The 15603-nt window shown below is 43.6% G+C and overlaps 1 protein-coding gene across 3 annotated transcripts in view; it reads right to left on the bottom strand.

The window, feature by feature from the left end:
- Window positions 1-15603, bottom strand: part of FRAS1 (Fraser extracellular matrix complex subunit 1) — a 502305-nt gene that overhangs the window by 50597 nt on the left and 436105 nt on the right. For all 3 annotated transcript variants that reach the window (XM_043906392.1, XM_043906393.1, XM_043906394.1), the window contains 5 exons: window positions 15022-15190; window positions 10708-10954; window positions 9009-9353; window positions 7018-7178; window positions 5952-6099 (listed from right to left, as the gene is read on the bottom strand). In XM_043906392.1, coding sequence (XP_043762327.1) covers window positions 5952-6099; window positions 7018-7178; window positions 9009-9353; window positions 10708-10954; window positions 15022-15190 — 1070 coding nt within the window. The remainder of the gene's footprint in view (window positions 1-5951; window positions 6100-7017; window positions 7179-9008; window positions 9354-10707; window positions 10955-15021; window positions 15191-15603) is intronic.

A 15603-nucleotide genomic window follows, 5' to 3' on the forward strand; every position in this document is an offset into this window, starting at 1 on the left:
GTAAAAAGAAATTCCATTCAGGCCAAAACTGTTGCAGCCAAACAAAACATACCCACAAGCTGTATTTGGCCAGTGAGTGGCGCAGTGGTAAAGAATCCGCCTGCCAATGTAGGAGCCAAGGGTTCCATCCCTGGGTCAGAAAGATCCCCTGGAGAAGGAAATGACAACCCGTGCCAGTATTTCTGCCTGAGAAATCCCATGGAGAGAGGAGCCTGATGGGCTGCAGTCCATGGGGTCACAGTCAGACATGACTAAGGAAACTGGAAGTCTCTCTCCACAGGAAAAGTTACATAGATTCTGAGCCTTGCTTTTTCTTTTTTTTTAAATATGTAAATTGGAAATGTTAATATCTAACTTGTAAAATTATTGGAAGGATTGAATTGAATGAGATTAGTGCTCAATACAGTAAATAGAAGGCACTCAAATGTTGGTTGTTGCTGTCCAGTCACTAAGGCGTGTCCAACTCTTTGTGACCCCCATGGACTGCAGCGTCCCTGTCCTTCACTACCTCCCTGAGTTTGCTCAGACTGATGTTCATTGAGTCAGTGATACCGTCCAACCATCTCATCCTCTGTCATCCCCTTCTCCTCCTGCCCTCAATCTTTCCCAGCATCAGAGTCTCTTCCAATGAGTTGGCTCTTTGCATCAGGTGGCCAAAGTATTGGAGCATTAGTCAGCATTAATGAATATTCAGGATTGATTTCCTTTAGGATTGACTGGTTTAATCTCCTTGCTGTCCAGGGGACTTTCAAGTCTTCTCCAGCATCAAAATTTGAAATAAATGTTGGCAGGAATTACTATATCATGGTGTGTATTGCTTCCCATCTCCAGGCTTCTGCATACATTGGATCAGTTTTTCCTCCTTGTTTCCTACAAGGCCTTAGGAAACAGTCTGCATTAAAGCGTGTCTCCTTCTGAGACCAACATTTTGCTGAGTGAGAGTTATTATTTTCTTTATGAAAAATACAAAGAGGGAGTCATCTGTCCAGTCATATGTCAAATTGTCTTTGGAGCTGCAGGAAGATGACCTTAAAGCTAAAACACATATTTCCTGGCTGCCTCCTGGACATGCCTTGCCCAAACTGAAAGGAACGAACAGAAGGGGGTTAGCATAAGGCTCTGTGAAAGACAACATGTAAAAAGCTCTCTGCCTCCAACCTGTCCGCTGCTCAGAACTGTTGGCATTGGCAAATATAAAACAAATCTATTATCTGAGCTAAGCCTAACTATTACCATTTATCACTAAAGAAAAACCCAGAAGATACCTCTAAAAAGATGAGTGACTTTGGTATGAGGTCCTGCACAGTACCCATCTGGGACTCTTTCCATCCAGAACAACTGTCTGTGCTTCTATGAAAGGGGTGGGAGTGACATGACCTTGCACATGAAGACAAGAAGGGAGCTTGTTGCCAGGCAAAAAGCAACACAAGCAAGAAAACTTTTCTGCTCATGGCAGATTTTATCTAATGCTTTGGATTGATTTTTTTGCTGGCTCGACAGGCATCAAGGTGGAGGTGAATGAAAAGCTAAAGTGGTAATGTTTGGGCCCTGTCATGTATTAATCAACCTCAGATTTCTCTTGAGATGTAAAAGACTTCTTTCCCTTTTCCTTCTATTTAACACATACTCCCATGCCTATTGCTTCCCTGGTGGCTCAGAGGGTAAAGCATCTGCCTGCAATGTGGGAAACCCAGGTTCGATCCGTGGGTTGGAAAGATCCCCTGGAGAAGGAAATGGCAACCCACTGCAGTCCTCTTGCCCGGAAAATCCCATGGGTGGAGGAGCCTGGTAGGCTACAGTTCATGGGGTCACAAAGAGTTGGACACGACTGAGTGACTTCACTTTCACTTCACTTTTCTTTCCCATGACTATCTGCTTAAAAAAAAAAGAAGGAAAAGAAAAGAAAGAAGTGGGTGAACACTTCTCGTGACTGTCTTCTGGGAAGAGTCTCTGCTTTTAAGGAGCCCTCAGTCCAGTGGGAGACTGAGCAGAGACAAGGGAAAGGCAATCTGGATTTGGGGACAAATTTATGCGCGGAGGTTAAGATGTAAAAAGGGCCCAACCCAGGTCAGGCATTGTGTTAAGGGCTTCCATGCATGTCATTTCTTATCCTCTTGACAAACCCTACAAGGCAGCGATCCCCAACCATTTTGGCACCAGGGACTGGCTTCATGGAAGACAACTTTTCCATGAACAGGAGCTGGGGGCAGGGGGCGGGTTTGGGACGATTCTCATAAGAAGCACACAACCTAGATCCCTCGCATGCACAGTTCACAGTAGGGTTCACGCTCCTATGAGAATCTAATGCCACTGTTGATCTGACAGGAGGCGGAGCTTGCGTGGTAATGAGACCAAAGGGGAAAGTGAAAGAAAGTGAAGTCACTCTGTCGTGTCCGACTCTTTGCGACCCCATGGACTGTAGCCCACCAGGCTCCTCCATCCATGGGATTTTCCAGGCAAGAGTACTGGAGTGGGTTGCCATTTCCTTCTCCAGGAGATCTTCCTGACCCGGGGGTTGAACCCGGGTCTCCCGCATTGTAGGCAGACACTTTACTGTCTGCGCCGCCAGGGAAGTCCAAAGGGGAGTGGCCGCAAATACAGATGAAGCTTAGTTCCCCAGCCTGCTGCACACCTCCTGCTGTGTGCCCCGGGTCCTAACAGGCCATGGATAAAGTACAGGCCCATGGCCTGGTGATTGGGGACCCCACTACAGTCCTCAGAGGAAGTAGGGGTGCTGGCCCTGAGGGTCAGTTCTGTCTGACTGCAGAACCACTTCTATGTCACTAGGATAGGATGTGTGAATGGGAAAAGGAAGGCTCCCAGAAGGCTCCTGGAAGGCTCACGGGCTCGCAGTGGGTATCACGCACTATCGCCAACACCTCTCTGAGAACATCAATTTGCAGTTATCCTCACATTTGTGTTAAGTCTGGTGTTCTGAAACAGATTGCAGGACTCTACTCTCTACTCCTCTGTAATCTCTAGTGTTAAGCACCAGTCTTAGGCATGGAAAATATCACCTGCTAATCTTCTTAGTAACTGACAAAGTGAGTGCAAACACAACCCGCCTGGAATGCGGTGGACTCTGTAGGGGTGATGGTTAAGTCTGAGATTGAGGAAAACTCCTGCCTCTGGTTCTTTGAGTTAATGGTGAGACACGACTGCACATACAAGATTGCCATGCAGTAGCAGCTACAAGGCCTTTCTTGCCTTGCTCAGCATCTTCAGGGCAACACCAAGTCTAATTCTAGGCATCAGAGCAGAAGAGAAAGGTGAAAACAGAACATGTTCTGAGATGAGCCACTTAGATGATTTAACGGCCATTTTAGCCCAGTGGAGAAAGACAAAAGGAGCTAAGATCACTTTGGGAGGCTGAAAGCTGACTTTGTAAGGGTTTTTTTTTTTTTTTTGGACCATGGAGGTAGCATGCGGGATCCCCTACCGGGGATCTTACTTCTCCTACTAGGGATCAAACTCACACCCTCTGCTGTGGAAGCATAGGGTCAAACCACTCAGGGGAAGTAGGATGCCAGAACTGTTCAACATCTTGGATTGTGGTGGTGGGTGAACTTTGATTCATGTAAGTTAGACCTCAATAAACCTAAGTCTAAAATAAGATGCTATTTTGTATATATGAAAACATATAACAAAAAACTGCTTCAAATAGTTGTTTTCAGGGAGGGGAGATGGAGGCTAGGGAGACAGGGGTAGAAGGAAGACAATTTTCATAGTATGATTTTTGCTGTTTACTTTTTCTTAGTTTTGTGTGCTCAGTTGATTAGTCATGTTCTCCTCTTTGTGACCCCTAAAGTGCCAGGCTCTTCTGTCCATTGGGATTCTTCCATGGGATTCTCCAGGCAAGAATACTGGAGTGGGTTGCCACTTCCTCCTCCAGGAGATCTTCCTGACCCAGGGATCAAACCTATGTTTCCTGCATTGGCAGATGGATTTTTTATCACTGAGCCACCTAGGAAGCCTTTTTTAAAACTATATAAGTGAATAAATTATTTAAAAACAAAGACATTAATGATAACCCTGCTGGGCTTCCTGCTCCTTCTTTGATGACTCTGTAGTCACTGAAGAATGTCATCATGGGTTCTATGTCAATCCCTAAGGAGGCTGAGGAGGGTCCCCCTGCTTGAAGTGAGAGGTTTGACTTGATCCTCTCTACCCAGCTCTAGAATCTGGCAGTTTTAGATTTCACCAATTCTTTCCCAGAAACAACTGTCCTTTCCTGTTCACTCTCTTGTTACTCAGGCCAGCTCTTCACTGGGCACTCATATTTTTGTTCAGGTGCTTGTGTGTGTACTCAGTCGCTTCAGTTGTGTCCAATTCTTTGTGACCCTCTGAACTGTAGCCCGCCAGGCTCCTCTGTCCATGGGAATCCCCAGGCAAGAATACTGGAGTGGGTTGCCATGCCCTCCTCCAGGGGATCGTCCCGACCCAGGGATCGAACCTGCGTCTCTTACATCTCCTGCCTTGGCAGGTGGGTTCTTTACCACTAGCCCCACTTTATTCAGTTGGCTGTGTCTATTTGTTCCTGCATATCACCCACAGGACAGTCAGTATTAGTTTCCTCTAACAAAAATCATATTACTCCTCTGCCTAGAAGCATCTGCTGCTCCCCTTTTACCTATAAATTCCTGATGCTGGAACTTAAGACATCTTAGGACTTATCTCCAACATGTCTTTCCATTTCATTTCCTTCCATTCACCTCCTGCTAGGTTTGAAGCAAAAGTAAGCATCTCACTGTTCTCCAAATATGCGTCTTTCAAAATTGTATACCTTACATATACTATAGTTCTCCATTTAGAAAAGCTTTATTATCCCTTAGATAAACTCCTACCATACCTGAAGACTCTGCTTAAATATCACTTCCTTGGTGAAATCTTCTATGATTCTTCCACACTTAGTTACGATTCAGTCCCCTCTCCCGTACACTACTAGGTTTATCACACTATTAGGTCATTTATCATAATATATTCTACTTTTTCTGTCTGAGGGTCTGATCCCCCAACTAGAGCTTGAGCTTCTGAGGACAGAGCCCAACCAGGCATGCCTCATTTTATTGTACTTCACTTGACTGCCCTTTGTAGAGACTATATTTTTGACAAATTGAAGATTTGTGGCAATCATGTGTTGGACAAGTCTATGGCGCCATTTTCCCAACAGCATTTGCTCACTTTGTGTTTCTATGTTCCATGTTGGTCACTCTCCCAATACTTCAAACTTCTTCATTATTATTATATTCATTATAGTGATTATGATCAGTGATCTTTGATGTTTCTACTGAAGGAAAGATTATGATTTGTGAAAGGCTCAGAAGATGATTAGCATTTTAGCAATAACATATTTTAAAATTGAGGTACATTTGTTTTTTTTTATGGAGTATGCTCAGCGTTCAAATGTTCTTTCGATGAATTTGTAGGGGAGAAAGTGGTCTCCCCGTCCTATTCCTCCGCCATCTTCCATTTGTTTTTTTTTAGACACAATGCAAGCCGCTAATAAACTACAGTATGGTGTAAACTTTTATATACACTGGGAAACCAAAAAATTCGTCTGACTTGCTTTATTGCAATACTCACTTTAAAGTGGTGACCTGGAACTGAATGTGCAATATCCCCAAGTGTGCCTAGCAGAGTGCCAGAAACATGAATGATTATTTCTGCCCCATATTTCTATGTAAAAATGTGCACATTCATGTACTCATACACACACACACACATTTCTTGAGTGAAAATGTGAATGAGAACACATGTAAATCCATGGGTGACTCATGTCAATGTATGGCAAAAACCACTACAATATTGTAAAGTAATAAGCCTTCGACTAATAAAAATAAATGGAAAAAAAAAAAAGAAAATGTGAATGAGTTCCAATGTAATGTATGTGGATGTTAAGGAAATAGTAGAAATCTGATCTGAGCCACCAGCTGGTATCCCCAATGTCTTACCGTCCTGGAATGTGTCGTTAATTGCAATGATAGCCTGGAAGGGTTTGGTCAGTTCGGCCCCTTGTGGGGAGCTGAGGAAAACCACAAATGTCTCCAGCCCTTCAATCACCGGATATTGAGTGTCATCCAAGATGGTCAAGGTGCAATACTAGGAGAAAAATCAGGATGTTAACTAGACTTATTATGGTGTTCATTTCACAGTATTTACAAATATTGAACCATTATGTTGTACACCTGGATCTGATATAATGTTATATGTCAATTACACCTTGACTTTAGCACATACCCCTCCATAATTTTTTTTTCTATTTAAAAAAGAGAGGAAAAATCAAAGCAAATCTTATAGAATACTCACCACCCAACACTCATTTGCCTTTGGGAGATTAGGACAAAAGTAACAACTTGCATTTCTCTGTTGGTCTTAAAGTAAATTTCTAAAATCCATAAAATGATGATCTATTTATCACATATCCTAGGTGTTTTTTCTCTAAATATTTGAAATCAATCAAGTGCAGTTTCTACCCTAAATCTGTGATGCTGGATATTATGCTAAAAATGGCATTTGGAGAGTTTGTCAAATATCTAAGTTTATTTGTTGGCTTGTGTTTTTGAACTCTCCAATGGTCCTGAAATACAAGTCTTTCCACCTCTTCTATACTCCCCTTTCCTCGTCCCAGAGGTGAATGGGAAGTAACGGCATCTTAGCCCTTCAGAAACACAGACATCAACACCACCAAATTAGGGTAAGGCTAGGGAAAGGAGAGACAAAGCTAGTTTTTGTCTCATCCTGCCTAGTTGGAAGCCAAAGGGCACATTAAAAAGATGAAAATTACAATATTAACTTCACAATATTACCTTTGGGATCTACAGTTGTGCCATATAGGGAATCCCTTCTAATAATTTGGTGTCTATCACCCATGAGCTTTTCTAAACATCTTAAAGGGAAGATGTCTGAAGAAAGGGAAGACAGTAATATTTCAATATTTTAGAGTCCTCTAGAGACTTTGGAGAGCAGACTAGAGATGACATGAACAGCCCATCTGGCCTTCAACCTCTGCATGCACACCTGCTCAGTGACACCTGGTCCAAACTCCACCTTCCTAGAGCTGGGAACGTAGTCAACTCCGGGGGTGGCGGACGCCGGGTCTGAGGGCCGCGTGGCACACCACACAGACGTGAAGGTGGAAAGGTCAGTCCCATGGCGGATAACTGGGATCTTCACTGTACCTGAATTGAGAAGCATACGTTTCAGTGGTCAGCCTTGAACCAGAGTGTGAGTGCGGTTTTCAGAACAATGTCTTCCCTCCCCGCAGCAGCTCCATCCTGCCACCTGGCCTAGTCCACCTTCAGTGACACTCCTGTGTGCCCTCGGAGGCCCAGAAGAGTCACCATCCCTCGATGTATGGATATGAAGTTCAAGAGCAGACCTGCAGGAGGGCCCCACGGAGGTGGTGCTAGGAAGACAGCCTTTAGGGGAAAGCAGTTTTGTGGCTTCTTCACAGGAGAACAATGGACTTAAGAGGGGAGGGTCCACGAAAGGAAATCAACCCTCAATCTTCATTGGAAGGACTGATGCTGAAGCTGAAGCTTCAACACTTTGGCCATCTGATGCAAAGAGCTGACTGACTGGAAAAGACCCTGATGCTGGGAAAGATTGAAGGCAGAAGGAGAAGGGGACGACAGAAGATTAGATGGTTGGATGGCATCACTGACTCAAAGTACATGAGTTTGAGCAAACTCTGGGAGATAGTGAAGGAGAAGGAAGCCTGGCGTGCTGCAGTCCGTGGGATCACAGAGTTGAACATGACTAAGCAACTCAACAACAACAACAAAGAGGGGAGGGTCCACTGAAAAACACCTTAAGCCTATTTATGGAAAAGAAACTCAGAGATGAGGGCCTGGAGGATGAGCTAGGAAATAGCCAATTAAGGAAGAACCAGCTAGGGGACTCTATGAGGCCTGGAGCTGAATGTCCCTAATTAAATGTTCCTAACTGGGTGATTTCCCTATTCTATCTGAGTGCTACACACATCATTACTTAAACCATATGTGCTTATTGCTTATCTCAGGAAGAAGCTCATCTTCTGGTCGCTGTGACAACATATTTTATAGGGCCCTAATGATACGCATGTAAATTTTTAGTTGTTTTCACAATCAAGGTCAGAGAAAAGCTACATGACAAGTCCATCAATTGTACTTTTCGAGCCAACAGCTGTGAGGTGACAAGTAGTCATGGCTGGGCATTTGTTGTATGGGGAAGGGAACACGGTATAATAGAAAGGTCTGGGTTCTAATCCAGTTCTGTCATATTAGCTGGTCTTTGATGATTTATTTCACCTCTCTGGGACTCCACTTGCTCTTCTCTATGAATAAGAAAGAAAGCAATGCAGATGCTATGGTGGCTGGCGTTCAGTAAATACTCCAACATCTTAGTTTTCACTATCGCTAAGAATATCACCTCAAGAGAGGTGCAAGGTCTTGATCAGGGGCTCAGATCAGCAGATGCTCAGCATAACCACTGACTCTCCTGTTAATAGCAGGATGTCTGTCAACAACATGAGGAAGACCTTGAGATCCACGCGGAGCCCAAAGAGGGAAGAGACTTGGGTGGAATAAATCTGCCCACTGACTGCCTTGGGCTGTTATAGGAATGAGAGTTCCATTGTTAAAACACTGAAATTTTGAATTTATTTGTTATGGCAGTTGCAGTACACTAAATAATTTACCTCCATCTTCCACGGATCATATCCCCCTCCTTCACGTGCCAAATGTTTAGCACTACACCCTCCCTTTGTACCCCAGAGGTCAGCCAGTGAGCTCTAAGTCAGGTCTCTCCCTTCCATTGGTAAGCAGAGCAAAATAAGTGAATGGAGCTCCCTAGCCTTCACTACCTTTCATTCTTGGTTTTGATGCTGAGTATTACCTGTCTCAGACTGACAACGGTGTCACTGAGGAATGGACCTCAACATCCTAAGGGCATTCTCAAAACTAAGAGGAAACTATTTAAGGAAGGGGTCAGGAGATGAGGGAGGGGAGGCCAGAGACGCTCTCCATTACCTGCATCCTCGCTGATGGTAAAAGCCGTGTTGCCCAAGGACACAGTAGAAGCATCGTTGGGACCAGCAATGAGCACCTTGGCCAACGCCACCCTCCCGATGCGGGCGTTGTCGGAAGCACCCGTCAGGGCAATCTCAAACTCCTCTTCCTCTTCGTACTCGCTGTCGTCAATGAGCATGACATCACAGGTGGACAGGGTGACACCAGGCCCAAATATCACTCGACTCTCGGCAGACATCCCTCTAGATTTAAAATCAGAGCCCGATTCTAGAGCATAGAGGCTACTGCCCATAGCTGACTTAGGGACCGTGTAGCAAATCACAGACACAATGCTGCTTGAATCCCCTGAAACACAAATGGCAAGGATACCAAAGTAGTTGAATGAGCATTTCTCAAGTTTTAAAATCTCTGGTAATTTTGATGGGCGTGATTCTTTTTGACATATTCCATTCAAACTCTGACAGGAAATGTCCCGGCTTTGCAGTGTCTTAAGCCTGTGGTCTAAGCCACTTGAGGATTTCATATACCCCAGATCCTTCACCAAACAACCTGGAATGGATTTCCTATTCTGTAAATTCTGTGCTCTGTTAATTCACAAGACTCATTGCCCACCATCTAAGACCACAGCAGGCAGAGGGAGAAGAGACATATTTGGTACTTTAAGTAGAAAAGTAATTGTGTCCTGAAGACAGTGCTATGAGCACAGTTCACTGCCTTTCTAAACTTCTGCACTTTAATTCCCAGGGAGAAACAAGCCTGTTTAAAAAAAAAAAAAGGAAGACAAAATAAAACAAAAAACCCTGCCTCTCTGAACAAACGACTTTACTTATCAGTGCCGTCACTTACCTGGGTGATAGGCTATTTGGGCTCGGCTGGCCGACCCAGCGCAATCAACAAGACTTACCTGTCCTCTGAGTGGCATCACCAAGGGTTGGTGTTACCCGCAGTGCTGGCCACACTAACACACCCTCAGCAGATGCAACAAAATACCTGACATCATCACTTACAGTCTGGTTGTGGCTTTGAATAGGGATCTAATTTCCACGTGTTAAAAAAAAAATTTTTTTAATTTTATTATTGGAGTGTAATTACTTTACAATTGTTGTTAGTTTCTGCTGTAGAGCAAACTGAACCAGAAATCCATATACATATAGCCCCTCCTTCAATTTCCATGTGTTTTTAAAGTCACAATATTTCACATCGTAAATCCATACGATCTTTTGATTTTCCACCCCAGTGGAACCACCCTTTATTTCTCACACACGGTTAATTTCTCACCTGAGCTCTACATGTGACATTCACATGGGGAAATCTTTAAATTCATTTTCAGTCTCCCAGGAAGTAAGACAGGAAGCCTGTTCTTACACACTGAACTGCCCACCTTGACCAAGGCTACTAAATATTTTTGGATTGGGTGACTGATTAAGAACTCTGAATTCAGGAGTCATTTGCAAAGCCAAATGTAACTAGCCTTCTGGTCCCATTTAAGAATAAATGGGTGTGCAAACAACTTCAATAGAGAAGCCCTCTGTAGAACTCACTGTAGGGAGGATGGTTATTGGGGATTGAAGTGAGTTGATAACCCACGATGCACCCCCACACACAAGTTAACATGATACATGAGCACGTGGCATGTGAAAGGGATGGAATAAACATTAGCTATTATTACAGCTCTTTGCCACCTCGGGCACCAACAGACCTTTTCTTGCAATAGGTGCAAACAGAAAGCCAGCACTCTCGTTGACCCGGTAGGTCTTCTTATCAAACTCTAATGTGGGCTCGTCCTCAGTGTCATGGATAATGACCTTCGCCTGGGTGAACTCCCCTAGTAGGGCGTACGCTGGCATGCTGAGCTCCACGGTGAAACTCTCGACGTTCTCAAACACGTTGTCATCGTTGATGACGATGGTGCAGGACTTGGTATCCTCTCGCTCATCAAACTGCACCTGTCACGTAGGAAACAACGAGGAGATAAGCTGTGCCTCAGACTCCCCCGCTTCGCTCCCCAAGAACATCATGGGAAAAAAGAGGACCCAAGTCCCGGGGGCAGGCCACTGAATGAAATAGCTGGTTCTTCCAGCCAGTCCCTCCCGCTGTATCACTTCTCCCCATTCTATCTCTGTACCTCGGGGCTGATTCACTGCATATAGGCATGGAAGGAAGAGATGTCTCCTACCATGTGGGAAATGTAGAAAACCATGTAGGTAACTATTCAAATCCTGTTTTATTAACTCAGTTGGGACAGCAAGAGTCATTGTTTTTAACACCTAAAAAAATTGTTTTCCTATTTATTTGTTGTGCTCCGTCTTGGTTACATCACAGGGGATCTTCTAGTTGTGGCAGGCGAACTCTTAGTTTCAGAATGTGGGATCTAGTTCCCTGACCAGGGATGGAACCCAGGCCCTTTGCATTGAAAGCATGGAGTCTTAGCCAGTGGACCACCAGGAAAGTCACAGCACAAGTCCTTTGATTACTCGGTTCTACTTCCATTTGTGGCAAGTTTAACTGGAAAGATCTTTGAACTTGGAGTGTGAAATTCTGGCCTCAAGTCCTGGCTCTGTTACTTCCAAGCTGGGTTAGGCTATAAAACTTCACAAACCTCAGATTCGCCATCGGCTAAATAACAACAATATGTCTATTTCACATACTTACTGGCAGAACTAAATGAGATGATGTATAATGAAGGCACTAACTTTGCTTTAAAGCATGGAACAAATGTAAGATATTATCTTATCATCACCATATTACTCATATAATCAAAATTGACATACAATTTCAATGTACTGAATTATGGAGTTTGAATTCAGAGAAAGTCACATTATGAACCGGCTAGACTGAATTTTAACTTTACTATTACATCCTTTCCCATTTAGATGTAGTAGATTCATAATGTGAATTAACTTAGCCTGATATAAAGTAGAAAATTTAATTTATATGCATACGATTGTGAATTTATAGGGATTTCTTCTGGTTTTGTCTTTATAAAAAAGATGATGATTAAAACCTACACGTGGAACCACAGTTATGGATCAGTCTAAAACTGAGTGGACAGGCAGTGGGCCTAGACTGCATTTTGTGAAATAGTTAAAATGTGTAAAAATTCATCCTAAACCTCTAGAGTCACACAAATCTGAAAAACACATGCTTTTCATCAATAAAAATGTACTATTCTGCATCTAATCAATGTATCAAATTAAGTTTTACTAAGATCCACATTTTAAAATGCTCCCAGCTAAATGAAACACTTAAAAGTCTCTATTTAGGTCTAGAACACACAGTCTGTTGTCATTCTCTGAAGAACACAAGTATGTGCTCTTTATTATTATTTTGCTAAAAGATTCCTTAGCTTATCTGATCTATTCCAGTCTCTCATTTAAATTTGACAAAGATTAGAAGTTTGGGATTAAAATATACACACTACTATATATAAGATATTAGGGCTTCCCTGATAGCTCTGCTGGTAAAGAATCCGCCTGGAATGCAGGAGACCCCAGTTCAATTCCTGGCTTGGAAAGATCCACTGGAGGAGGGATAGGATACCCACTCCAGTATTTGCCTGCAACCTGGGGGTTCAGTCCATGGGTCGGGAAGATCCCTTGGAGAAGGGAATGGCTACCCACTCCACTATTTTTTTTTTCATTTATTTTTATTAGTTGGAGGCTAATCACTTTACAATACCGCAGTGGGTCTTGTCATACATTGACATGAATCGGCCATGGATTTACATGTATTCCCCATCCCGATCCCCCCTCCCACCTCCCTCTCTACCCAATCCCTCTGGGTCTTCCCAGTGCACCAGGCCCGAGCACTTGTCTCATGCATCCAACCTGGGCTGGTGATCTGTTTCACTATAGATAATATACATGTTTCGATGCTGTTCTCTCAGAACATCCCATCCTCGCCTTCTCCCACAGAGTCCAAAAGTCTGTTCTGTACATCCGTGTCTCTTTTTCTGTTTTGCATATAGGGTTATCATTACCATCTTTCTAAATTCCATATATATGTATTAGTATGCTGTAATGTTCTTTATCTTTCTGGCTTACTTCACTCTGTATAATGGGCTCCAGTTTCATCCATCTCATTAGAACTGATTCAAATGAATTCTTTTTAATGTCTGAGTAATATTCCATGGTGTATATATACCACAGCTTCCTTATCCATTCGTCTGCTGATGGGTATCTAGGTTGCTTCCATGTCCTGGCTATTATAAACAGTGCTGCGATGAACATTGGGGTGCACGTGTCTCTTTCAGATCTGGTTTCCTTGGTGTGTATGCCCAGAAGTGGTATTGCTGGGTTATATGGCAGTTCTATTTCCAGTTTTTTAAGAAATCTCCACACTGTTCTCCATAGCGGCTGTACTAGTTTGCATTCCCACCAACAGTGTAAGAGGGTTCCCTTTTCTCCACACCTTCTCCAGCATTTATTGCTTGTAGACTTTTGGATAGCAGCCATCCTGACTGGCGTGTAATGGTACCTCATTGTGGTTTTGATTTGCATTTCTCTGATGATGCCACTCCACTATTCTTGCCTGGAGAATTCCATAGACTGTATAGTACATGGGGTCACAAAGAGTCAGACATGACTGAGTGACTTTCACATATATAAGATAACAAGGACCTACTTTATAGCATAGGGAACTATACTCAATATTTTGTGATAATCTATAATGGAAAAGAATCTGAAAAAGAATATATATATTTAAAGTATATACATATATATATGAATCACTTTGCTGTACACTTGAAACTAACACACGTTTTAGATCAACTACATTTCAGTAAAAATGAAAAAAAAAAATTTGACCTAAGAGGCATTAGCTTAGTTCAGCTGAAATGCTTCAGAAAGAGAGCCCACTTCTCTTTACAGGGATTCATGCTGCCATAAGAATAATGAAACTACTTTTAAGAAAACACTTAATAAATACCTAATAAGTGCCAGGTATTGTGCAATACTTAAATCTGACACGTAGAGGGTGTCCTGCCATAAAGGCGTTTACTATTTACGTCCTCTTTTCTCTTTTGCTTTCACTTTTTCTTTTGTCTCCTTCATTCACACCCTGGCACTAATTACTACCGCTATCACTGCAGTCACATAGAGGTGTGCAAATGTGTGTGTGTGTGTGTGTGTGTGTGCATGCATGCATGTGTCTCTCTACACTCCTACAAACCCAAACAGCTGCCAACTGATGGTCTCTAAGGCAACTCACACTCAACATGTCCAGAGCAGAATCAAGATCACCCCCTCACCAGACCTGCTCCTCTTTGGTGTCCCCTCCCAGCGAAGGCATGACCATTCATCTCTCCCTTCTCTAATCCACTGCTGAATCCTACCAATTCTTACTGGTCTGTTGAATTCACCCACTTGTTTCCCTCTTCTCTTCATTTGTTTTATTGGAGCACAGTTGATTTACAATGTTGTGCTGGTTTCAGGTATACTGCAAAGTGATTCAGTTATACATATATATATCTCTTCTTTTCAGATTCTTTTCCTTTATAAGTTATCCCAGAATACTAAGTATAGTCCCCTGTGCTACACAACAGGTCTTTGTTGGTTATCAATTTTATATGTATAGTGGTATGTATTGGTTAATTGAAAACTCCACCTTCACTTTATAAATGAAGCTCAAGTTCCCCTCATCTCTCACGCAGCTGATTCCAAGAGCTCCCCAACTAGTCTCCCTACCCTTCAGGTAATGAGAAGTTTAGGGAGGAAAGGTTAGGGTATCAAAGGCTGAGTGTCCAACATGGCGCCCAGGAGACTTTTCTTGGTCATGAAGCAACATGTGAAGATTGAGAAGCCGGGCAGCAGTTGAAACTGTAGCGGAGATCAGACAGACTGTGAAGAAGAGAGCATTGTGGGAAGACGACGTAGCCCAGTGACCTGAGGGAGGGTGCGATGGGCAGGGAGGTGGGGTAAAGAAGGGGGAAACCACCACAGCTGACGATAGCCACGTCCCAGCCCGCCACAGCCCACCGGCCGCTCAGGAGTCAGAGGTGCCCGTGCCCACCTACCTGGCCAGCATACTCCACATAGTCCTGCTGTCCAGGCTGGGAGCCCGCCCGGGAGCCGGAGGTGGCCGTGCCTTGCTCTGTGCGACATAGGACAATGGCGTACTGATTCAGGTTCCCCGTCCTCTGCACCGTGACGCTCACTGACCCTGCCTTCTCACTGACGTTGTAGCTGGAAGCACACAAAAAGGCCATCTCTGAAATTCCGAAAGGGCTGTGAAGAATCCATGTGCTTAATGTCTTATCTCTGAGGGTTGGTTATTGGGGCCAGACAGTTCTGAGAAGAGGTAGTTTGGTTCCTTTAAGGTGTTAGGTGGAAACTGAGGGAATGTATTCACTTGTGATAGTCATAGAAGCAGGTGGCCAAAGGAGGAGTGGATGCAGAAGGATATCTGCCCCATTTTTAGAAAGAGTTGGAAGACAGTCAGCACATAGGAGGTATGCCCTCTGTGTTTCAGAACACGAAGAAATAACAAACAATGTCGTCCAAGTGTGGTCAAGTAATTAGCATAGGTCAGTGAGTTCCTTTGGAAGCAAGCTGCTTGGAAGCCAGTTAATAACTTGGTTCAGGTGGGAACTGACTGG

The sequence above is a fragment of the Cervus elaphus genome, chromosome 6, assembly GCF_910594005.1.
Source record: "Cervus elaphus chromosome 6, mCerEla1.1, whole genome shotgun sequence".
NCBI classification, from domain to species: Eukaryota; Metazoa; Chordata; class Mammalia; order Artiodactyla; family Cervidae; genus Cervus; species Cervus elaphus.